Source organism: Haliotis cracherodii, unplaced genomic scaffold, assembly GCF_022045235.1.
Source record: "Haliotis cracherodii isolate W230 unplaced genomic scaffold, xgHalCrac1.p SCAF_15, whole genome shotgun sequence".
Classification (NCBI taxonomy): domain Eukaryota; kingdom Metazoa; phylum Mollusca; class Gastropoda; order Lepetellida; family Haliotidae; genus Haliotis; species Haliotis cracherodii.
Genome location: NW_027266270.1, coordinates 25,005,069 through 25,030,546, shown reverse-complemented (window position 1 = coordinate 25,030,546; position 25,478 = coordinate 25,005,069). Strand labels below are relative to the sequence as shown.

General features: G+C 40.8%; 1 protein-coding gene across 1 annotated transcript in view; it reads right to left on the bottom strand.

The window, feature by feature from the left end:
• LOC139461603 (uncharacterized) overlaps positions 1-25,478 on the bottom strand; it is an 87,908-nt gene that overhangs the window by 4,609 nt on the left and 57,821 nt on the right. Inside the window, exons 36-43 of the mRNA XM_071243077.1 lie at positions 25,001-25,119; positions 24,445-24,520; positions 8,073-8,176; positions 5,448-5,514; positions 5,063-5,190; positions 4,523-4,601; positions 3,949-4,064; positions 904-1,194 (exon numbers count right to left, since the gene is read on the bottom strand). Of these exons, the coding sequence (XP_071099178.1) occupies positions 904-1,194; positions 3,949-4,064; positions 4,523-4,601; positions 5,063-5,190; positions 5,448-5,514; positions 8,073-8,176; positions 24,445-24,520; positions 25,001-25,119 (980 nt within the window). The remainder of the gene's footprint in view (positions 1-903; positions 1,195-3,948; positions 4,065-4,522; positions 4,602-5,062; positions 5,191-5,447; positions 5,515-8,072; positions 8,177-24,444; positions 24,521-25,000; positions 25,120-25,478) is intronic.

Genomic DNA, 25,478 nt, shown 5'->3' with positions numbered 1-25,478 from the left:
AGACCAATCTCACCTCACCGCACCCCCTCCCAATATAAATTACGCAAGTCCCTAAACAAGACAAGCAGACAAGACAAAACGTTGTGGGGTCTAGACTATGCCGTGACCTTCTGTCCTGTTTAAGAAAGGGATTTGTCGTTCTTATTATATGGATAATGCTTGTTCGCTTTCAAGTGCCAAAGGATCTGTCTTCCAGATTTCCCCTGCTTGGCCAAGCAGGTGTTTGTCTTGAGTAGCCAAGTTACACTGGTTTGGATGTCCTGAGCTTTCTAAACATCAGAAGCCCAACCTACAATAATACTCACAGAAGATGGATGGATCCTGCTCTATCAGTTTGTGTTTTGTTTTTGTTTGTTTGTTTTTTAACGCCGCACTCAAGCTATATGACGGCGGTCTGAAAATAATCGAGTCTGGACCAGATAATCCAGTGATTGACATCATGAGCATCGATCAACGCAATTGGGATCGATGACGTGCATCAGCCAAGTCAGCGAGTCTGACCACCCGATCCCGTTAGTCGCCTCTTACGACAAGCATAGTCGCCTTTTACGGCAAGTATGGGTCGCTGAAGACCTATTCTACCTCGCATCTTCACGAGCCCAATCAGATTTTGGGTTACAGGGATACTGAGGAGAGTTCACATCTGTAATTATATGAGCACAATGTCAGTGTTCACCCTCCAGGCTTCCTCGGTATAAATGGAGGCACTTTGAATCACCTGTACCCTAAACATCCAACGAAACATCGTGGCACTGCTGTTAGTGTGTTCACAATGATTGAATTTCGGACAGTTTTAAACCAAGTCCAATGCAAAGAGAATCATATATTAGAGTGATCTCACGTACTGACTCGACCATCTCAACAATCGACCCTCTCAATAACAAAATATTTGACCAATATTACCTGTTCTTGATAGTAGACAATTAATCGTTACCATCTCGCTCGCAAAGTGCGTTCCCTTTGCATGGATACGGAAAAAATATACAGTCTGTGGTTGAAGATTGTCTATCCATGCTGACTGTTGATTGTCAGTTGTCGTGAGGCTAACGTTCACTTGTTGCCAGTCTGTACCTCCGCCTCGACTGATCTCCACCACATAGTACACTGTGGCCTGTTGCCTGTCTGTCCACTGCAGCTGTAAACTCGAGTCTGTACTGCTGGAACAGTGCACATCCGTCGGGGCAGATGGCTTGTCTGCAACAAACATATAAATACACACAATACGAGCAGTAAATTGTATTTTTGTATCCGAAACACTGTTCCGATAAAATAAATCTTCTTTAACCCGAAAACCACAGCTATTGGTGAGTTTTCTGCCAGGGACCTTTCACCAGGAATTTTGGTTTTGGAACAACCAAACAAATAACAGTTAAATATGATCAACAGAAAGGTTAAAGGCCACCGATATGAGTCATAGACTGGTAAGGATATTATGCGCTGTAAACTGACTTCCAGACATTCGAGTGAGTGAGTTGGGTTCAACGCCGCTTTTAACAGTATTCCTGTTATATCACGGCGTGTCAGCTTAATGTGGGAGGAAAGCCCCAAGTGATGCAGGTCTCAGACGTTTACCACTTCGGTGAAACCCACGAGCGCGGGTATGGTGCTGACAAACCTAGACACATAATCGGGGCGAACAGGGATTCGAACCCACAATTATAGGTTTCTGGCGTGCTCCATACATTCGAGTTAAAGTAGAAATTTACATCATTCTCGTTCAGCTACATTCACAGTAGACAGTATGCATGGTATCAAAAGACCGGCATACTCGAACTGTCATATCTTTAACGAAACATTTACCATTCAAGTTTTATTCGACCACTCGTGGTAGTGCGTCCGCCTGGAGAGCGGAAGGTCCGGGGTTCGATTCCCGGTCGCGTCATACCAAACGACTTTGAAATATGGTAATTGTTGTTACCCAGTCTGGCGCTCGGCAATAAGGGGCTAAAACAAGGACTGGTCGGCTCGGAGTCAGTATACTGCGTCTGAGTTTGGTTTCTGTTAAACTGCGGCATGGTATCTCAGTGGGTTAGCACTATAAATCGGCACCAGTCCGGACTAGTACAAGCACCCACAAACACACATCCCCAACACCACAACACGCAGCCTATGACATGAACCTTTTTCTGCATCTATTAGCATTTTGAAAAAAACAACGTTTAACATTCAAGGTCTCAGCAAAGTTTTGGAAAAGGTTAATGCTGGACAGGTGGAGGAAAACGAAGCCGGATATATACTTCTTATCCGTAAAGAAACTAAAGTATAAATTCGCTTGGGTACTTACTACAGCACCCTATCTGCACGTGGCTACAAACTGGTGTACTATGGGTGGGACACTACAGGCGGTGAAGAGCTGGGGTAATTACTAAAGCACCCTATCTGCACGTGGCTACAAACTGATGTACTATGAGTGGGACACTACAGGCGGTGAAGAGCTGGGGTACTTACTACAGCACCCTGTCTGCACGTGGCTACAAACTGATGTACTATGGGTGGGACACTACAGGCGGTGAAGAGCTGGGGTACTTACTACAGCACCCTGTCTGCATGTGGCTACAAGCTGATGTACTATGGGTGGGACACTACAGAAGGTAAAGAGCTGGGGTACTTACTACAGCACCCTGTCTGCATGTGGCTACAAACTGATGTACTATTGGTGGGACACTACAGATGGTGAAGAGCTGGGGTACTTACTACATCACCCTGTCTGCATGTGGCTACAAGCTGATGTACTATGGGTGGGACACTACAGAAGGTAAAGAGCTGGGGTACTTACTACAGCACCCTGTCTGCATGTGGCTACAAACTGATGTACTATGGGTGGGACACTACAGATGGTAAAGAGCTGGGGTACTTACTACAGCACCCTGTCTGCATGTGGCTACAAACTGATGTACTATTGGTGGGACACTACAGATGGTGAAGAGCTGGGGTACTTACTACAGCACCCTGTCTGCATGTGGCTACAAACTGATGTACTATGGGTGGGACACTACAGAAGGTAAAGAGCTGGGGTACTTACTACAGCACCCTGTCTGCATGTGGCTACAAACTGATGTACTATGGGTGGAACACTACAGAAGGTAAAGAGCTGGGGTACTTACTACAGCACCCTGTCTGCATGTGGCTACAAACTGATGTACTATGGGTGGGACACTACAGAAGGTAAAGAGCTGGGGTACTTACTACAGCACCCTGTCTGCATGTGGCTACAAACTGATGTACTATGGGTGGGACACTACAGAAGGTAAAGAGCTGGGGTACTTACTTCAGCGCCCTTTCTGCATTTGGCTACAAGCTGATGTACTATGGGTGGGACACTACATAAGGTAAAAAGCTGGGGTACTTACTACAGCACCCTGTCTGCATGTGGCTACAAGCTGATGTACTATGGGTGGGACACTACATAAGGTAAAAAGCTGGGGTACTTACTTCAGCGCCCTTTCTGCATTTGGCTACAAGCTGATGTACTATGGGTGGGACACTACAGACAGTAAAGAGCTGGGGTACTTACTACAGCACCCTGTCTGCATGTGGCTACAAACTGATGTACTATTGGTGGGACACTACAGATGGTAAAGAGCTGGGGAACTTACTACAGCACCCTGTCTGCATGTGGCTACAAGCTGATGTACTATGGGTGGGACACTACAGATGGTGCAGAGCTGGGGTACTTACTACAGTGCCCTGTCTGAATATGACCGAAAAAAGCCTTTAAACTATTGGTGGGCTAATGCCGGGTTTATAGTGCTAGTCCAACTAGGAATCATGCGGCAGTTCAAAATCCAGACACATGTTATTGACTCCAAGAGGACCAGTCCTTGTTTTATCCCCTTAATGCCAAGCGTAAGGTAGGGTAACAACAAGTACCAACTTTTAACTCGCCGGGCAGACGCTCTATCCTCTAGTCCAAGGAGGTGGTAGACGCAGAGAAAGTAGAATACTTACTGCAGATAGTTGGCTGGTCTGTTTGTGCATTTGTCGTAAGCACAGACGGTATCATACTTCCATCACAAGCCAGTGCAGTCTTGCCCGCCAAACATGAAATTAGTTCCCCAAGCGACCTGATGAAATATAACGATTTGTCAGTTGTTTAATGCCGCACTCAGTAATATTCCAGCTGTCTGAGAGCTGGCTATAATACATCGAGTCTGGACCAGTCAATTCAGTGTTTGATATTGTGAACAACCAATCACGCCGACAGGGTACGATTCCACGCGGTCAAACAAGGCACCGAGCCTGACCACCCGATCCATTTGGTCGCCTCTTACGACCAACATGGGTTGCTGGTCCATGGAACCTATCCTAACCTTACGTGGTAAGTATAATGAGGAACGGCCTCAATAAAAGGACCATGAAATAGTTTGTTGTCAACCAAATCCACCATTATATCTACCCTCATACCCACGTAGCCATCTGCCTATGACACAAATGGTACAACGATAACATGCAACCTTGCACGACTGTCATATTTTCTACAAGAGATTAAAACAATTTATATATTGATGGATGGTGGACTTACATGCATAAGCTGGCTGCCGGTTCCACGGTCGCCTTGGCGTAGTCAATCTGGCATTGACAGGTGTCAGTCAAGCCTGCAGCTAAACATTGACAAACAATTGGAGAGTATATCAATAACGTTGATGTGCTGAGACAAATATGGGTTTCAATTTAGAATTCACTTCGTAACAGTATTGCCAGTTGTACAATTCAGTATTTATATAGAAATGGAACCGCATTTAATTTATTCTATAGTTTCAACTGTATATATAGCCAGTAGTTCAGTATTAACTTAGAAAGGAATGAACCCACATTTGTTTATTCTTTAGTTTCAGGGGCGGTCGGGTAGCCTGTTGGTTAAAGCGTTCGCTCGTCACGTCAAAGACCCGGGTTCGATTCCCGACACGGGTACAATGTGTGAAGCCCATTTCTGGTGTCCCCCGCCGTGATATTGCTGGAATATTGCTAAAAGCGGCGTAAAACCATACTCACTCACTCACTTTAGTTTCACCAGTATGTATAGCCACTTTGTTTTGCGATGGGAACTTTCTTAAAGACTTACCACATGATGATTTAAGATACGTCTCTAGATCTGTGCCGAGTTGAGTTCTTGTCTTGGTGAAGGCAGCCTCTCCTGTACATCCAGTGTCAGTTGTCGACCTCAGACATGTAACCACGCCTTTTTGGGCGCTGGCATGATTCAAACATATTGTCAATGTATACACTTAAGTGGCACATCAAATAAACAGTTTCGTTAATTTATTATGACAATTACACGTTCTCATGTCCAATTTCAGTGACCTTCCCTTCACAATATTGTGGGTAAGCAGAACTTAGACGAGTATACTGAAATACGTCTGGTTTGCAAGTTGTGAGAAGTAGGAACTGTGTTCTGTTTAAGATATCCAAGTAACTGAGGAAATATATGATAACAAAACACATCTTACGCGCACTCGTCGACGCTGGTTGTGTCAATACCGTATGCTCTCTGGCAGGAACAGCTACTTGTTTTACCTGCAACGTGAGACAGATACAGTTATCCTTCCACTGTTTATGTGAATAACTAACACTCAATGTTTCCGCTGAATGTACTTCTTGAAGTAGTGGCGGCGACGAAACGCTTTTGATATACATGCATATATGTCATCACAAATGAATACTCTCCACAATGACATATATATGTACAATACATGCCATTAAACAAACATTTTTTTATGGACATACAGAAGTGTTACACAAGTCGTGTATTGTCTGCCTTGGATTTGACTGGACAAAATAAAGGTAACACTTCACAGGTGTCATCAGCGCTGTACATGAACAGAGAAAATGAAATGTAACTTGATCACTAATGCCGTCTGTGTTGGACATAATCAGACACAAGGAAGGACAGTCTTACTACAGGGATCAAGGAAACATGATGTCTTACTGCAAGTGTTGTCTGTGTTGGACATGCGGGGACACAAGGAAGGACAGTCTTACTACAGCGATCAAGGAAACATGATGTCTTAATGCAAGTGTTGTCTGTGTTGGACATGCGGGGACACAAGGAAGGACATTCGTACTACAGGGATCAAGGAAACATGATGTCTTAATGCAAGTGTTGTCTGTGTTGGACATAATCAGACACAGGGAAGGACATTCTTACTACAGGGATCAAGGAAACATGATATCTTAATGCAAGTGTTGTCTGTGTTGGACATAATCAGACACAAGGAAGGACATTCTTACTACAGGGATCAAGGAAACATGATATCTTACTGCAAGTGTTGTCTGTGTTGCACATGAGGGGCAACAAGGAAGGACAGTCTTACTACAGGGATCAAGCTACATGATATCTTAATGCAAGTGTTGTCTGTGTTGCACATGAGGGGCAACAAGGAAGGACAGTCTTACTACAGGGATCAAGCTACATGATATCTTACTGCAAGTGTTGTCTGTGTTGGACATGAGGGGCAACAAGGAAGGACAGTCTTACTACAGGGATCAAGCTACATGATATCTTAATGCAAGTGTTGTCTGTGTTGCACATGAGGGGCAACAAGGAAGGACAGTCTTACTACAGGGATCAAGCTACATGATATCTTAATGCAAGTGTTGTCTGTGTTGCACATGAGGGGCAACAAGGAAGGACAGTCTTACTACAGGGATCAAGGAAACATGATATCTTACTGCAAGTGTTGTCTGTGTTGCACATGAGGGGCAACAAGGAAGGACAGTCTTACTACAGGGATCAAGCTACATGATATCTTAATGCAAGTGTTGTCTGTGTTGCACATGAGGGGCAACAAGGAAGGACAGTCTTACTACAGGGATCAAGGAAACATGATATCTTACTGCAAGTGTTGTCTGTGTTGGACATGAGGGGCAACAAGGAAGGACAGTCTTACTACAGGGATCAAGCTACATGATATCTTAATGCAAGTGTTGTCTGTGTTGCACATGAGGGGCAACAAGGAAGGACAGTCTTACTACAGGGATCAAGCTACATGATATCTTAATGCAAGTGTTGTCTGTGTTGCACATGAGGGGCAACAAGGAAGGGCAGTCTTACTACAGGGATCAAGGAAACATGATATCTTACTGCAAGTGTTGTCTGTGTTGAACATGAGGGGCAACAAGGAAGGACAGTCTTACTACAGGGATCAAGGAAACATGATATCTTACTGCAAGTGTTGTCTGTGTTGGACATGAGGGGCAACAAGGAAGGACAGTCTTACTACAGGGATCAAGCTACATGATATCTTAATGCAAGTGTTGTCTGTGTTGCACATGAGGGGCAACAAGGAAGGACAGTCTTACTACAGGGATCAAGGAAACATGATATCTTACTGCAAGTGTTGTCTGTGTTGCACATGAGGGGCAACAAGGAAGGACAGTCTTACTACAGGGATCAAGCTACATGATATCTTAATGCAAGTGTTGTCTGTGTTGCACATGAGGGGCAACAAGGAAGGACAGTCTTACTACAGGGATCAAGGAAACATGATATCTTACTGCAAGTGTTGTCTGTGTTGGACATGAGGGGCAACAAGGAAGGACAGTCTTACTACAGGGATCAAGGAAACATGATATCTTACTGCAAGTGTTGTCTGTGTTGCACATGAGGGGCAACAAGGAAGGACAGTCTTACTACAGGGATCAAGGAAACATGATATCTTACTGCAAGTGTTGTCTGTGTTGGACATGAGGGGCAACAAGGAAGGACAGTCTTACTACAGGGATCAAGCTACATGATATCTTACTGCAAGTGTTGTCTGTGTTGCACATGAGGGGCAACAAGGAAGGACAGTCTTACTACAGGGATCAAGGAAACATGATATCTTACTGCAAGTGTTGTCTGTGTTGAACATGAGGGGCAACAAGGAAGGACAGTCTTACTACAGGGATCAAGCTACATGATATCTTAATGCAAGTGTCGTCTGTGTTGGACATAATCAGACACAAGGAAGGACATTCGTACTACAGGGATCAAGGAAACATGATATCTTATTGCAAGTGTCGTCTGTGTTGGACATAATCAGACACAAGGAAGGACAATCTTACTACAGGGATCAAGGTACATGATATCTTACTGCAAGTGTTGTCTGTGTTGGCCATGATGGTCGTTCTCGGGACGCCGGCATCACAGCTCATTGTTGTTGTTGCATACAAACAGGCGATCTTCTTCTCCGTCTCTCTGATCACATACAGTTACTTTATCATAGACACTGACCAAAAAGACATAACAAATCGTATTGTACCATAGGTGAAGTCCGAGCAGTGTACAGTTTATATTAAATGATGTGCGCTATGCTTGAACCCAATAAAGATCCTTGCAAATATTTGTTGTATATCCATATATGCACACCAAATATGTCAACACCGCAATTGAGCATATACTAGTACCTGGATAAATATATTTATATTATGCATTTATATTATGCCTATATACACCGCAGGTATTCAGGTACAAGTATCTGCTCAAATGCGGTTTGACACGTAACTGCATATTTCTCCACAAATTATGTTCAGAATTCCTAACAATAATACAATTATATATAACTTGCTTTTGGGCGTATAATAACGCATCCCCACATCAGTGATACATTTATATATAAATGATGCGATTTATCGTTATACATACGAGCATTTGTTTGCCCCGCTAACGTCCGCAATCAAATAAGCCTTTTGACATACGCATGTGTCTGTCGTTGCTGAAAAAGAAGCCTACATGTATATATTGTGATTTATCATATAATGGGTAGGTTTCTCGGCAGGATAAAGCCAAGGGATAAAAACGATATCCGCCCTTGTCAGTCGGCAATCGAGTCAGAAATAACCATCGGGAATCTGGATAAACTACAGGGATAATTGCTATCATTATCAAAAGAACAGTCTAATATACTTAAAATCAGTGTCTAACAGTGAAGTACCTAAGGCATTTTATAAGTTTTGGCAACTTTGGAGATATAAATTTCGAAACAATTTTGCGAGGGCACTTGGCCTAGCCAAGCGGGATCAGAAGCCATATCTGTGCTTGTAGACCTCTGCGGCTTGAAACCTTTTCCACAAATTAAAATAGTTGGATTTGGTCGAAATATGTTGAATTGTTACCTTGTTTCGTTTTGTCGCTGTGTGTACATCCGATTGCACTTCTTAATGTTATGACAGGACGGGCTGACTGTCAACAACGTTTGAACGTGGCCGTGACGTCTCATAGATTCGGGTTAGAGTAGCTTCGCTAAATACAATGTTTACTCCTAATGCAGGATATTTACCATCCCCAAACACACAAGCGTGATAACCTCTATATATCAGGTTATCTCTCCAGGTTATCACACATCACATACATGTACCCGCAATGTATAAACGTAATATATACAATCTACAATTGATATTACATGCTTCAATATAATTTCAAGTTAATTATGTCCCTCGTCCAAAACATTGAGTTTGAAATTGAAACTTGCAATTGAGTTACAACGTTTGTGGAGCTGATTACAAGTGAGTGAGTATGGTTTTACGCCGCTTTTAGCAATATTCCAGCAATATCACGGCGGGGGACACCAGAAATGGGCTTCACACATTGTACCCATGTCGGGAATCGAACCCGGGTGTTCGGCGTAACGAGCGAACGCTTTAACCACTAGGCTACCCGACCGCCCCAGCTGATTACAAGGGAAGTCATCGATGTAACTGTGCTGTATATTATATATTAATTCTTAACTAAAGGGAAAACCAAATTGAAAAACCACATTAGATTTTTCCCAGCGCAGTAATACCTTATCATTACTGGGAAAACGCAGATTCAACTGAAAAATAGGACAGTAATGCCTCACTGATATAGCCCCAAAATGTCGTCCCTTTTGAGAGGTCTGCAAGTATATCTGCTGAACACAGTGAAGACTGGTGAAAACACAATGTTTCAAACGTCATATTGTCTGTCGGAAATGTCTACAGACAGTACAGCTGATGTTCTAAAAGATAACTGCCTGATTACTTCGTCTTTATGGTATGGTTGAAATCTCGAGGCAGCTCCAGATTCTGACGATGACAACCTCGATGTGTTTCACGCTACATAGCCAGCTATGAGTGTAGCTAAATGCTACGATGTTCTAAGGACTAGGCAATGTTGTTAATCGGAAAGGTAATTTGGTGCTATACATTCAGCGTAAATGTTTAACTTTTAATAGTGGATCTATCGCAGATCATGCACATGAGCTCACATCTGCGAGTGGACTTGGAACATTTTAGGAGAGAATTTGGTTTCCTATTTTGAAACCAGTTTTGAAACAAGTATTTCCTCAGTTGAGATTATATTAAAAGACTTCCGTATTCCATCGATAATCCTGAACTGGGGGCTGTCGGGTATACTAGTGGTTAAAGAGTTCGCTCGTCACGCCGAAGACCCGGGTTCGATTACCGAAATGGGTACGCCATGATATTGCTGGAATATTGCTAAAAGCGGCGTAAAACCAAACTCACTCACTCACTCCTAAACTGGCAAACTTTCGTTCATTGAAAGAGATTATCAGCTGCATTAGCATGTGATGACAAAGAAAATAAGAAATATAATATTTTTTCGGCTAAATATTTCTTCATTAAAAGTAATATTACAGAGATTTGTTTTCCTGTGTGGCGGGTTTGATTGCATTTCCAGCGTGACAGAAACATAAATCACAATCAGTCAACCAAATATGTACACACCGCCAAACCAGCGGTTGATATGAAGATAAATAGTAAACGAGTCAGACCACGACGTGCTCTTTGAGATAAGATATGATTATCCCGCAGGACATTTAGGTTACAGACACAAGGTCTCACCTTTTTTTCTAAACACGCATACAAATAAATACGAACGTCATAAACGTTTCAAGTGGCACTAGCGAATAAATGCTCAACGATTATTATCACAAAGTATATTAGAAAACTTGGTACAAGTGCGTTTGGATGGATTCCTAGCCCTGTTTGATCCCAACATCGGCCAGAAAGAAGTTGATGCTCCGAATGTAAAACAGGATCTTAATATTTTATTTACTTTATTAACTATTAATTTTGTTGCCCATAAATACTGTCGATGTCCTGAAGAGTGACGCCATTAATCTATTTTGCCGTGTTACAGTATTTGAAGAGTTTGCTTTTGTTTCGAACAGGCAGGTCTCTGTCCCAACTGGTGAATTTAAAAGCATATGTTCTATAAAACATTGAGATGGTGGTAGAGTAAATTTGAAAATTCTTAAACGTCGAAGAAAATACATATACAAGTGTTGTTGTGAGATAATGGGTGAGATGACGCAACCTCGAGGGACCCCGGCAGATGTGCTAACAAGAGGTGAGTGAATGCCGTTAGGCGTCTCTTATATAATTACAATAAGCAGTAGTGTATTTGGGATCTACTGCAGCCCCGGGTCTCACAAGGTTATCTACACGTGCTTAAAAATCCACATTGAACTTGGAAACTGTATTATAGTCCTTACTTAGCACCGTAGTTCCAGCAGTGTTGGAATTCTAAATTTTAGATGCTGGGATTTATCTGAAATCGCAGGATACACTGTAATAATGTGAACCTCACATGTGTTAGATTCTTAACATTGGATTGCGTTAGCTAAACACATACTAAGACTGAAATTAGATTACATAGTTTGCATACGTTCATTTGACGACCGACGTCGAATATATGCTTGTGATCATCATACAATGCATACAGCAGTAGCTGACACATCAGACATTTGTGCGTGTGTTCTGATCTTTACTATAAGTATGTGACCACAACATATAGCAATAATGAAATTAAATAAACCTGAAGTTAATACAACCGTGTATATGGCCGGTATGGCCGGTCTATATGTATTTATAGCCACGTTGTACATTAATAGACCAGCAGACAAGATACAGCAATATACATTAATGAGTATATATCTTACAACACGATCCACTTCCAAACTTTGTGTTCCCTTCTTCAGCCACCTGTTTCAGGGTTCTGCTTGCTTCACAACCTGTTCCAGTTTTGTCCTCCAGACATGCAAACTGTGCAATCAGGGCGCTAAACGAAAGTCAGGAAAGATGAGTGCTTTGTTACATGCATAGAAGTCACAAATATAACAGATTACAGAGTATTGCATTTCAGACAATTAATGATAGAAAGGGGAAAGTTATTGAGGACACTTTTATTAATAATAAATTCATTCTTATTTTCATTTTCGGAGGTGCAACTGAATACAGGCGTAAAAACTTCGAACATGCTGACCAGATGATAAAGTCATACATACTCGCAGTGACCAGTGGTCATGTCCGCTTTGGCGTAGGCGACCTGGCATACACAAACATCACTTAATGCTGAAAAATAGTTAAAATATATGTTACAATATTAAAACATTCATATCTCTATATAAATCTGATTATTATTGAGAGTATATTTCCACTGTACATGTACAACAAAAACAGTTGTTTACTTTCCTCACACGGACTGTAGGTTATGTGCAGAAAGAATATTCAGGGCGCTCAGAGGTTACCCTCAGTTAGTCCGTCTTTATCCATAACGCTACTACAACGTTACTGCCTATTTGTTCTTTCTCGTTCATTTAGTATTGACCTGATTAATTGAACGTTAGACATTTGGGTAATATGTAAGTACTACTCACTTCCTCTACATGAAGTATCTATTTTCCCATCAGCTGTTGTCGTCACAGCATTTCTCGTAGCAGTATTATCACAACCATTAGCTGTTCCAGCCCACAGACAGTTCATCAGAACTTTTAGAGAGCTGTATAAATAGTATAATAACAGTTTCTTTCAGAACAACACTTTCTTTTCATATGTTCGAAAATGCAGTTGTTATTACTGACCCCTAAAAGGTGCAAAAATAACATACTTACCTCAAATGGAAAGGACGGACAAACAGGTCTTGATATATCAAATGCATTTCACATTTAGTTAATTTGTACAAAAATGGTTTAGAGATCAGTTAGATTCTTGTATAGATGACCAAATGACATGTGTTAATCAAACGTAATAAACGTGATATTGATTCAGAAAACAGAAAACACACTACGAGTCCAGTGTCAACCGTGCAGAACACTCACTCGCATAGTGCAGCTGTGGATTTCAAGAAGGCAACCTGACAGGTACACACGTCCCGGCGAGGTGAAACTGAAAAATATCGAAGTACATATGACCAACACGATTCCTTTTAATAGATACATCACGTCTATAACCAGAGAATAACCAGTCTCGATTATCCACCGAAAGAGATTTCAATCGGCGTAAAAGCTACAATAGGGTGAAAGATGTTTGTGACATTCTTAACTTAAAACCTAAAATTGCATTTCAGCAACTTTGTATACATTCAGTATTTGAAACACAAGAATACATATCAGGAATAGCCTATGCTAATAATTTCAAAAATATCGTCATGGCAATGCATTTTTCGCAATATCACTAATAAAGAATGAATTTCGAGAACATTGATGCTGAAAACCGAGCAATTTTGTATTAAAGAATAAATTTGGGGAATATCTCTACTTGAAAGCCCAACAGTGTATTTCAGTTTTGACTATATACAGCCCAAGACTATATACACCACAAGACTTCGTTTCAGCAACCCACCCCCACCCCCCACCCCCCGCACCTCCACCCCCACACCCCCACCCCTACATTTAAGGATTATCTGGAAAAAAGACACAAGAATGCATTTCAGGAATGCTGCAACTTCACACTGAAGAAGGAATTAAAGAAACATTGTAATTAAATACTTTTAGAAGTTGAGTTTATCTTTATCAGTTTAAAAGTAAATGAACAGTAAAACACTCGTATAGCGTCATATAGAGTTTGAAACTCTCTCTTTAATGTAGATTCAGTTCACGCACGTGGTCACAAACTGATAATCAAGACCCATGTTCACACATTGAGTTTAGAGTCAAGGGCTTCTGTCTGTTGTCTTAAGACAATAGTCAAGGAATTTAAACCACGATTCCAAATAAGTTTCAGCTTTCGCCAAAGCATTAGAGCCTAAATTTGTCAAACGATCCAATGATGTGATTGGTTGGTACTTTCATCAGGTCTATTAACTTACTGCATGATAAAGAGTTATCTTGTGTGGCTTGGTCATCTGCGAGTGTTTTTATACTTTTAGAACCATCACAACTGGTAATGCCTGCCTTCCTGTACAAACAATGGTAGTATGTCTCCAAGGCCCTGTGACAGGAAAGACAAAACCATGTTAGCAGAGATGTGAATAACTTGTGTTAAGGTAAAAAACCAATGCGCCATACGCCAGCTATGACAGTAGCGCAAAGTAACTCAGTACATACGTAATGCAAAGTAACTCAGTACATACATAATAGGATTATTTATTCCCCCTGGAGATTGTCTCCTGGAGAAGTAATATCTTAAAGTTTCCAGTGGAAATGTTCGCCAAGGATATTATTTCCACAGCTAGTATCTTACTGCCACTGCAATATTTCCCCATGAATATTCTTTCCTTTGGAAACATCTTGACCCTAAAACATTAATCGTTTACACATACACGGGTCCGTTTTCTAAGATAGGAATAAACTTGTAAACTAGTCAAAAAATTAAAGGTGGAACCTTAAAAATGAGCTATTAGAAATTACGTGTTGAATGTATAGCATCGTAAATCTATCTACCAATCGGAAACTACGAAGATTAATTTATATCAATTTAAACCCATTTCATTGATATGCTCATGACACATGACACATGACACTGCATCCAGACCTAGACTTCACTGATTTCAACATATCAAGGTCACAATAAAGGACACTTTTGGCATTGTCAGTTTAAGTATTTAAAGACTTACGTGCATGTTGCAGCTGTTGTTGCCATTGGAATCACACAATCGTTGCATATAGTCCCAGGGCCTACAAGATGACGTTTAGAATGTGAGACGCAAGACATGGTTTTATGATGGACATTACATATTTATCAATTATTGACCATTCATGGGGGCAATATCACTTTATGGACCCAACAAACTGATATTGAGTCCAGCTTCTTGGGTCCATAAAATATTATATTGCCCAAATTGTGATCAATAATTGTTTTAATACAGAATAGAAAAAACCCCAAGAATTTTCAAAATTAAAAAATAATTGATACTGATGACACGGCATGTCTTAAGATGATGCACAACAAGACTTGTATTACGCTCTCGGTGATTGGCTGAATATATTTCTGATATGATGCAGCTACAGAATTTATTCATTTTGGATTTTCAGTTGGATAATAAAGATATAATTTGTGAATGTAATAACTATTGAATACTTAAATATAGTAACAGAAAAAAGTTATCCATTTTGCGTTTTCAATTGGATGTTAACACTGATCGAACTAACTCTGTTCTCAGCCATTTACAACTTACTGGGAGAGCAGGACGTGACACCATCTATGGCTGTACTGACAGTAGCCGCATAGGTGTGGCGGGCTGTTCCATCACATGCATTACCAGTTGTCGTTACAAGGCAGTCCATCTTGGTCTTTAAAGCACTGACAATGCGATGTTCACACATGATATACATCATATAATAAATGCTTAATCGCAAAACAGATATTTCAAATACATGATAAATGAGATATATCTATATCTTGTGTTGTTTTTGTGTTGTGTTACACTGTGTGGTGCGCTATGGTGTGTGCGGTGCGGTGCAGTGCAGTGCAGTGCAGTGTGGTGGCGTGGCGTGGCGTGGCGTGGCGTGGCGTGGCGTGGCGTGGCGTGGCCTGGCGTTGCGTTGCGTGGCCTGGCGTTGTTGTGGTGTACACTTGTGTAATGTGTTGATGACAATTGGGACCTAATCTTCACGTGTTACCTCGTACTGACAACACTCAGTCGGAATGGGTAATTAATGCGTTATCTGCCCCCATTATAGGAACGGAACAGTAGTAGAATAAGTATAAATTAACATGTTTGTACTTACGTGCATTTATTGGAGGATACGTCTGTCTTTGCATAAGCGATTTCACATTCGCATGTACTTGAAACAACTGCAAACAGATATGATCATACGTACTTGTCAGAAACACAACGTTTATCTGGATTATTATTCACTTTCACACACATAACTTTAAGATGGTAACAACATGGGTAAAGCTGGTTTTATTATGACCAGCTGTTTGGTTCAACCTCAGTGTAAAGAGAAAAATTATGCCTTCGATGTATTCCAATGAACCATGTTCAGTTTTGAGGCATTGGTGGAAACTAAAAATCGCTTGTTTTGAAGTTGATTGCCTGCCCGATTGTTAACCTAACCTATTCGTGTAACTATGAAGACTAACGGTTGCAACTGCAACCCCGAGTTTTTTTCAATTCTCGAGTTACGCTCGGGGTTGACGTTGTCCATATTCTATACAAGATAAACCCTAACAGTAACCGGTGCAGGAAGAGAGTGGATCCTGATCAGGTTCTAGTGAGATGGAGTGTGTGTGGATGGGGGTGCCGGTCCGCGGGTGGAGGGCGGTGGATGCGGGGTGGGTTGGAGGGAGGCGGTTAGTTGGAGGGGGGTTGGCAGGGTTTGTGGGATTGGTGTTGGGGTTGGAGAACGGTGTGGGGTTTCGTGTGTACACAATTTATGTAAAAGTTTTTGTGCTTGAACAAAACTTCAACGGACTGCTTTTTCAATGAATTTGTCTTTTCCTGACTCGTCCAGTTGCCGCTTTTGTTTTTGCACTAGCTTCTTTATGCAAAGAATCCCAGCATTAAAACTTTGTACATGATATGTGTAAACTAAGGGAGTCGGATTGATTAGTTTTGGGCATACAATGACACAATGCCAAGGTCACTAAAAAGCTTTCAGTTTGACATTAAGGAACCTTTTTATATTTATAACTCTTTTATTTTAGCCCTCAATATATGAAGTTTGTTGAATTCATTTAACTTTGTAAAACATGTCATTGATATGAAAAGTAGGTCACCTTGACCAACATTACATGCTCCAGCTGTGTTGGTGTGTCAAAGCTGATAATTGCTCTAAAGTCATCATTATTTTCACTTAAACGTTCATACGCTGCAAAAACACTAACTTCCAAACTCTGCACAGCGAATCGCGGCGCCTTAGACGATTGGGCTACCCGTGCCCCACTTGAGCACTCAAGGTCAAGGTTACTATAGAGCTTTCTCTTTGGCATATCAGGGACATTTTCTTTTACATTTTCGACTCTGCTCTTTGCAGAGATTTCTGTTTGATATGGGAAGGATTTTGTCGCTTTATTCATATTTCTGTGCTAGAACGATAACATATAGTGAGTACATGTTTCTTAGTCAACAACTACCATCAAGAAGAAGGTCACCTTGCCCTACTTTTCAGACCAAGGTCACGAGTCAAAAAAATACTTTTCAACGTAACTTTTTGAATATATATGTGTAAGGAATAAGTAAGGATATTTAATGAATACTTCTGTGCATATCTTTTTCTTTCTACCTTGTTAAAACAGGTTGAGATATGGAAATATTTGAGAGGACACCATTGTGAAATGGCATAAAGATGGCTAAGGCTAATAATCTGTCAGGAATTTTGTTATTTTGTTACCAATGGCTTAAGGCAAAATAATTTCAAACCTATATTTCTATGATCACTAAAAGGTGGAATCCCAAGAGTCACCATATAGATGACAGTGGTTATATTACCAACCATAAGCGTAAGTTGTTTTAAATAAACGCATATTTACTTCGTTTATTTTCACGAACCAATATTATTTTCAAACATGTTTTCAAAAACACAATTATACAACTTTCTAAAAAAGAGAGTTTAGGTCATCTTTGGCACACGAACACGAGCAGTTGCAAATGTAACCCCTACTGTCACCATATGAACTCTAGGGGTTGCAGTAACAACCCTTAGTGTTAACTTTTGAAAGGACTGAATAAATACTTAGTTCATTATCCCAAACAAACATCATTTTTAAACAAGTTTTCAAAAGTCATGTTTATAGACATTATGCCATATCATATTGGGCATCACAGTGTAACATTTGCAACTGCTCGTGCTAGTTTTCAAGGTGTGGTAGTAAAATAGTCTCCAAAATCAATCCAGGAACCACATTAACGAACACATTGCAGAACAAATTTGGACCAGCCTGAAGCGAGGAATGGTTAAAAAACAGATGATGGCCATTTGCATTATTTCTGTATCATGTATCTGTATTCTGTATGTCTTTCATTCGTGTATTATGCTTAGTTATTATTATTAAAATATTCATAGATTTGGCAGAAAGCATAAACAGTGAAATAATTACACCGATTACAAATGTTGTCAAAGGATTCCAGGATTAGAATATTTTATCACGGCCTCTTTCACGCTTTTCCCAAATCGTAATCCTGAATGCAGTTGCAACCGTTTGTGATAAGATTGGCAGAGATTGGCATTGACAGTGTTCATAGTTACAGCATCTGACTTCTTGCAAAGCACCATTTAACATTTATCATTCTATTCGATTGAATGGCTTTTAACATCAGACTTAAAACACGAAATACCAGTGTGCCGGATGTTGTCACGGACAGGTTCTTACCACAAGCAGTGTCGGCCTTTATGTCTGTGTGTGCAGCATCCGCCAACGTTGAAGGTAACGTGGATCCATCACAAGCCGCGGCTGTCTTATCAGCCAAACACACAATGAGGGCCTTCAGAGCCCTGTGAACACAAAGTATAGGAAGTATTTATTGTGTTCTGTGTAATGAATCCCCCCAAACTATCCAGATTGGTGATTGCTAAATAAAGAGCCGCACAATAGAGTTGGGCGTGTTTTTACACTCTTCAAAAAAGAAACTCACATGTAGTATGTAGTTCATTGAACCTGACTACACAAAAAAATCCGGTATATACATTGGATATATGTTATTGGAAAATGTTGGTGGCCTGATATTCGACAAACGATTGCAGTGTCTGAAACGGCATTGATTTCACACTGGTTCAAAAATATCATGGAGGAAAACAGTAAAGCGTGGCAGTGGCTATAAAAACGCAATAATGTGTCATTCAGTTGTCAACATTGTTCAAGTTCGAAAATGCCGAGACTCAGCGCTGCCGATCGGAACATCGCCATAGGACGTATCCAAAGAGGGGAATCGCAGTCTTCTGTTGTACGCCACTTCAACGTCCACCACATCACCATTTGCCTCCTTTGGGACCGATACACATAGTTCAATTCCACTGCAGTCCGTCCGAGAACCAGCCGACTAAGAGTTAACAGCCCTGCACAGGATCGCTACATTCGACTGTTCCACCTACATCATCGCAATGCCACAGCTATGGAGACTGCAGGACGCATCCCTGGTTTAGGGAGGATATCGGACCAGACTGTCAGGAACCATCTTCGCAAGGCTGGAATCCGACCGAGGAGACCAGTTATCGTCCCTGTTTTGCAACCGATCCATCGACAGCGACGCTTGCGTTGGTGCCACACCTTACAGCCTTGAAATTTGAGAAACTGGAGACGAGTGTGTTTTAGCGATGAATCACGATTTCTTCTTTACCAGTGAGATGGAATACAACGTGTTTATTGTCGTCGAAATGAGCGTTTTATACGTGAATTCGACAAATTCGGTGGCGGTAGTGTCATGGTGAGGGGGCCATATCCTATACCACGAGATCTGACTTGGTTGTGGTTTAGGGAAATTTGACAGCAAATCGCCACATGAATCAAATTCTTCCACCTCACCTTCTTCCAATCATTGACCGCAAGAGGGAGCTGTTTCAACAGGACAACATTCCACCCCACACAGCTCGTGTCACGGTAGACTACCTTCATAATCCTTACATCAACGTCTTGCTCTTGCCATCGAAATCTCCAGATCGCAACCCAATGGAACACTCAGACTCGCTGATTTGGTTGATGAATGTCATCGTATTCCAATTGAGTGGATCGATGCTCATGATGTCAGAATATGCCGCAGACACTCCCACAACTGGCCAACGCGTTACAAGCAGAATGGTGCAGAATGGCGCAGAATTTTGCAGGACAGAATTCGTACACTTATCCCAAATGAACATTGTACGCAGGGCAGATCACACAGGAGTTAGTATTTCACTTTACTTTTTAGTTTACTTTCGCAAACCACACACCCCGCCGTTGTACGGAACCGAGCCTAAGCAATGGCGTCCCGTGAAGTTGTTTGTAAAGCATCAGTTCAACAATGGCATCTTGTGACATTGTCCGATATTTATAAACTAAACAATGGCGTCTCGTCGAGTAGTCCGTAGTGTATCAACTAAACAATGGCGTCTCGTCAGGTAGTCCGCAGTGTATCAACTAAACAATGGCGTCCCGTCAGGTTGTCCCTGTTGAATGAACTAAACAATGACATCCCGTGGAGTAATCAGTAATATGTTATGTTCATAATGAACTAAACAATGTCGTCTCGTCAAGTAGTCCGTAGTGTAGCAACTAAAAATGGCGTCCCGTGGAGTAATCAGTAATATTTTAACTTAACAATGCAATCCCGTAAAGTTGTTAGAAACGTATCATCTAAACTGTGGCACAGAAGATGCAGAGCAAATGGGGGAAACATCTACTCTGGACGACTTGATTGATTTCCTGGACCACTTTACTCCATCTAAATACGTGACTTACGTGCATTTGTTGGCTGCAGGATCCACTGATGCCTTGGCGTAGTCAATCTGGCACTGACAGGTGTCAGTCAAACCCGAACCTTAACAAACAGTTGGAGAGTCAATGAATTGTGGTTGCATACAGACAGTGACAACACCAAACGTATGTACTTTAAACAATGGACTTAAATCCTTACTTGTATTTGATAACATTAGCTGATTTGGTTCTGATAGGTTACAATGACAGACTATCAACCAGTTTAGACATCGCTTGATTGTATCATATAGTTTTACATGTATACACTGTCAGTAATTATATAGAAATGAATAACACTCAAATTTCTCATTGTACTTTTATAGTTACTTTCATCATAATGTGAAACCAGTAGTATTGTAATGCAAACAGCAAGTCGTGTAACCGCATTTGAAACATGTGTTAGTTTAGCCGCGATCCTCTATACACAAAAGCCGAGGACTGTAATAATATATTTACAGACTCGTATGTGCACGTCATTACAAAACACTAGCCATGATGGGAAACTCTCCTGCCAAATATGCCCGTGGACCATATTGGCTATTGTAACATCTGCAACGAGTGAACCGTTACTACGTTGTGACTCTCTTCAAGTTAAAATAGTAATATCATTTTGATGAATGCATGGTTTGCAATGGAATTTAAGGAACCAAAGGAACGTACTACATGTGGATGATTCAAGATACGTCTCTAGATCTGTGCCGAGCTGAGTTCTTGTCTTGGTGAAGGCAGTCTCCCCTGTGCATCCAGTGTCAGTTGTCGTCCTCAGACATGTAACCACGCCTTTTTGGGCGCTGTCATTATTAAAACATATGTTTAATGTATACACTTGAGTGCATTAGATAATACACAGATTAGTTAATTCGTTTTGATAATTATGTTCTCATTTTCAATTTCAGTGACATATATACATGTTCATAAATTATTTGTATTACCGTGAGATGTTGATCTTTCCTTTTCTGTACTAAAGGTACATACATCTTGCAGAGTATATTTACAATACCAATGGTTTGCAAGTTGTGAGAAATAGGACGTTTTTTTTCTGTTTAAGTCACTGATGAAATATATGATAACAAAACACATCTTACATGCACTCGTCGGTGCTGGTTGTGTCAATACCGTATGCTCTCTGGCAGGAACAGCTACTTGTTTTACCTGCAACGTGAGACAGAAACAGTTATCCTTCCACTGTTTATGTGAATAACTAACACTCAGTGTTTCCGCTGAATGTACTTCTTGAAGTAGTGGCGGCGACGAAACGCTTTTGATATACATGCATATATGTCATCACAAATGAATACTCTCCACAATGACATATATATGTACAATACATGCCATTAAACAAACATTTTTTATGGACATACAGAAGTGTTACACAAGTCGTGTATTGTCTGCGTTGGATTTGACCGGACGAAATAAAGGTAACACTTCACAGGTGTCATCAGCGTTGTACATGAACAGAGAAAATGAAATGTAACTTGATCACGAATGCCGTCTGTGTTGGACATAATCAGACACAAGGAAGGACAGTCTTACTACAGGGATCAAGGAAACATGATGTCTTACTGCAAGTGTTGTCTGTGTTGGACATGCGGGGACACAAGGAAGGACAGTCTTACTACAGCGATCAAGGAAACATGATGTCTTACTGCAAGTGTTGTCTGTGTTGGACATGCGGGGACACAAGGAAGGACATTCGTACTACAGGGATCAAGGAAACATGATATCTTACTGCAAGTGTCGTCTGTGTTGGACATAATCAGACACAAGGAAGGACAGTCTTACTACAGGGATCAAGGAAACATGATATCTTACTGCAAGTGTCGTCTGTGTTGGACATAATCAGACACAAGGAAGGACAGTCTTACTACAGGGATCAAGGAAACATGATATCTTACTGCAAGTGTCGTCTGTGTTGGCCACGATGGTCGTTCTCGGGACGCCGGCATCACAGCTCGCTGTTGTTGTTGCATACAAACAGGCTATCTTCTTCTCCGTCTCTCTGATCACATACAGTTACTATTGTAAAGACACTGACCATAACTACATAAGTAAATGAAACACAAATCATTTCCATAATCACATCACGATTCTGACTACATCATGAGCACTTGTTAAAGAATCAGATTGTGTTTGGTCACAAATTTTCGCAATAAGGTGAGCGTGTACTGCCTCATCGGTAGTATCCGTCACAATCAGGGCACGTCAATTGTTCACCTAAGAAAACAAACACGGGAACATGTGGGACAAGTCAAAATAGAAAATTGCAGCGGACATAAATTTGGTCACTGGAAGCCTTACAAGCCTTGAATGTTGTAACCCTGGTCAGGCAACGTTTGCGCAACGGTCGTATGTCGCTCTTTGAAATCGTGATAGAGATATTATGTTCGACCACAAAAGTTGGAAAATATAGAAACCAAAAGCTAGACCTGCTGGAATATTGCTCAACATTAAGTAAAAGTTATCCATTGGAAAGTTCAAGTCTAACCAATTGTCATACAGTCTTATGGATAATGTTTCGTCAATCTGAATCTTTATGTAGACATATACATATGAAACTGATGGGGCGTTATCACGGGTCTCTTTTGGCTCTAGTTCAGGTGAGTAAAACGTTGGAAGGGAATTGCCTATTTGGCCATTTTTGAATAATACCAGATCACTGATATACCTAAAGATTAAGTTAAACATCTCCACCAAATTCCCGAGCAGATAATGTCTCTTTATATGGATAAAGAAACAAATCAGCTATGGAGGGGAGCACAATCGGTGCCCACGTGAGTGCCTACTTCAATCTTGTCTAAATGTCCTATCCCGAGATTTCACTCTTTGTTAGCCATAATGAAGTCCAGTATTACACATGTTGTTTTCTCAGTAAACTCAAGATAGATCGATGAACTGATTTGTTTTCATGTTTGACAAATATTCTTGAATGTCTGAAGATTTACGTTTATCTCTGGTCAGCACCTTTAGTAACAGATGCCCAGTTGATCAATGTATAATGTTTTTCAGTAAGTTGTCGTGTGGCATAGTGAACATTTGAGATGAAAATCAAACCAATCGTTGAAGGCTTTTCAATTCACGTGGCATTAATTCCGACTGTCTCAACTACTTTCTGTGGCTATGAAGTCCTTCCTTGATTGTATTAAGGATTGTGGCCATTTCTCGTTGGTCGGGTATCTATGGCGCTTTGGAATCCAGTACAAAAAAAGGATTTTAGAGTCAAGCTAAAACTGGACAGATCTGATGCGTAGTCTTTGTAGATCTTTCTTCAGCGAACATCTGGTGTCATGGCTGATCTTCATAGATCCAGTGATATAATTGTCACCTTTACCTTTCCTTCTACGACTAATGGATTCTGTTTCGGCGGATATTTAGTTGGTTATATCTCTGGCATTGACATTTAATATTTTTATGTAGCATTGGCTGATATGTCATTTATACCAAAGTCTGTGATCAAACAATTAATGTAGCAATGCTTACATATAAAGGTGCGAACAACTATAAACATTTCATGAAGGGCAGCTGTCTGGGACAGAGAAGGTTTATTCCAATTCTATTTCCTGTTTCATTTAGGGCATTCTATCAATAAACATCACATCACTATATCATTATTTGGGCAAGAAAAAATAGTTTTCCGTTATTATCTTTCCATTCACACATATTCCTAGTTTGACATTTCCACCTAAACCAAAAATGGCCCTTATAAGCTTCGGAGAATGAACGAATCACACAATTTGTTGAGCGGCTGGACTTGATAGTTACTTAAAACACATTTCTCTGCATTTAGACATTAACTGCATCACAGACATAACAGCTTGTCCCTCTATGTTACCGCCAATGAACATGTAAAGCGACGCGCCAATGTTAACTTACGTGCACTTATTGGCTCCAGTGACATCGGCGATCAAATACGCTATCTGGCATTGACAAGTGGCTGTTGCTCCTGCAGCTGAAATAACCCACAACACAACACTGCACTTGCTGACAATGTAGTTGTGAATATGCAGCAAAATGAGGTACACCTCATGCTCCATAAGACAGGGAGGGAATGTTGTTTATAAAAACAAAGATATTTATACACACTTTAATGCAGTTTGATGACAATGAAATATGTTTTATTTATTGTAATACTAGTATTCCTTAAGGCCGAGTCTGTCTATCTGCACATGATTATGCTGGGTTTCTGTACAGTATATTAACGTCTATGTCGTATCACAACCAGCTGTCCCCACACTTAGATATGAAATAAACAATTTACATTAATATATCTTTCATAATATAGCAATATCAAATGAAGTTGATACTACAGAGTTTATGGCCGGTATACACGATGTCCATTTGTCATTGACGTCTGTATGCATATATAGCCACGTTTTACATTAATAGACCAGGAGATAAAACAACAGACAATAATAAATATATATCTTACCACAAGAATCGGTCCCAAACTTTGTATTCCCTCCTTCAGCCACCAGTTTCAGGGTTCTACTCGTTTCACAACCTGTTCCAGTTTTCCCTTCCAGACATGCAAACTGTTTCTTTAACTCCCTGTTAGAACGAACGAATTGCATACATTGAATGGGTGAATGTTCTTTTACACCACACTGTGTAATAAATACAACTATGTCCTGTAAATAATCAGTTGACAGCACGAACAGCAAAGTGGCATTACTCATGCAGTCCAATTACCATCACATACACTCAGCCAGGTCCCACATTGTAATAACTTGATCCCTCTTCCAACCTGTATTGGGTCCCTGGCACATAGTCTACCTCAAAAGTCACACAAGGTTGTATGTTCCCATGGAGCTGAGACTGATATTCAAGCGGACACCAGGGCCGATTGACCGGGGTTATAATGTTTGGCTTTGAGGAAGCTTTAGGGTCTGGATTTGGCGCATAATAAA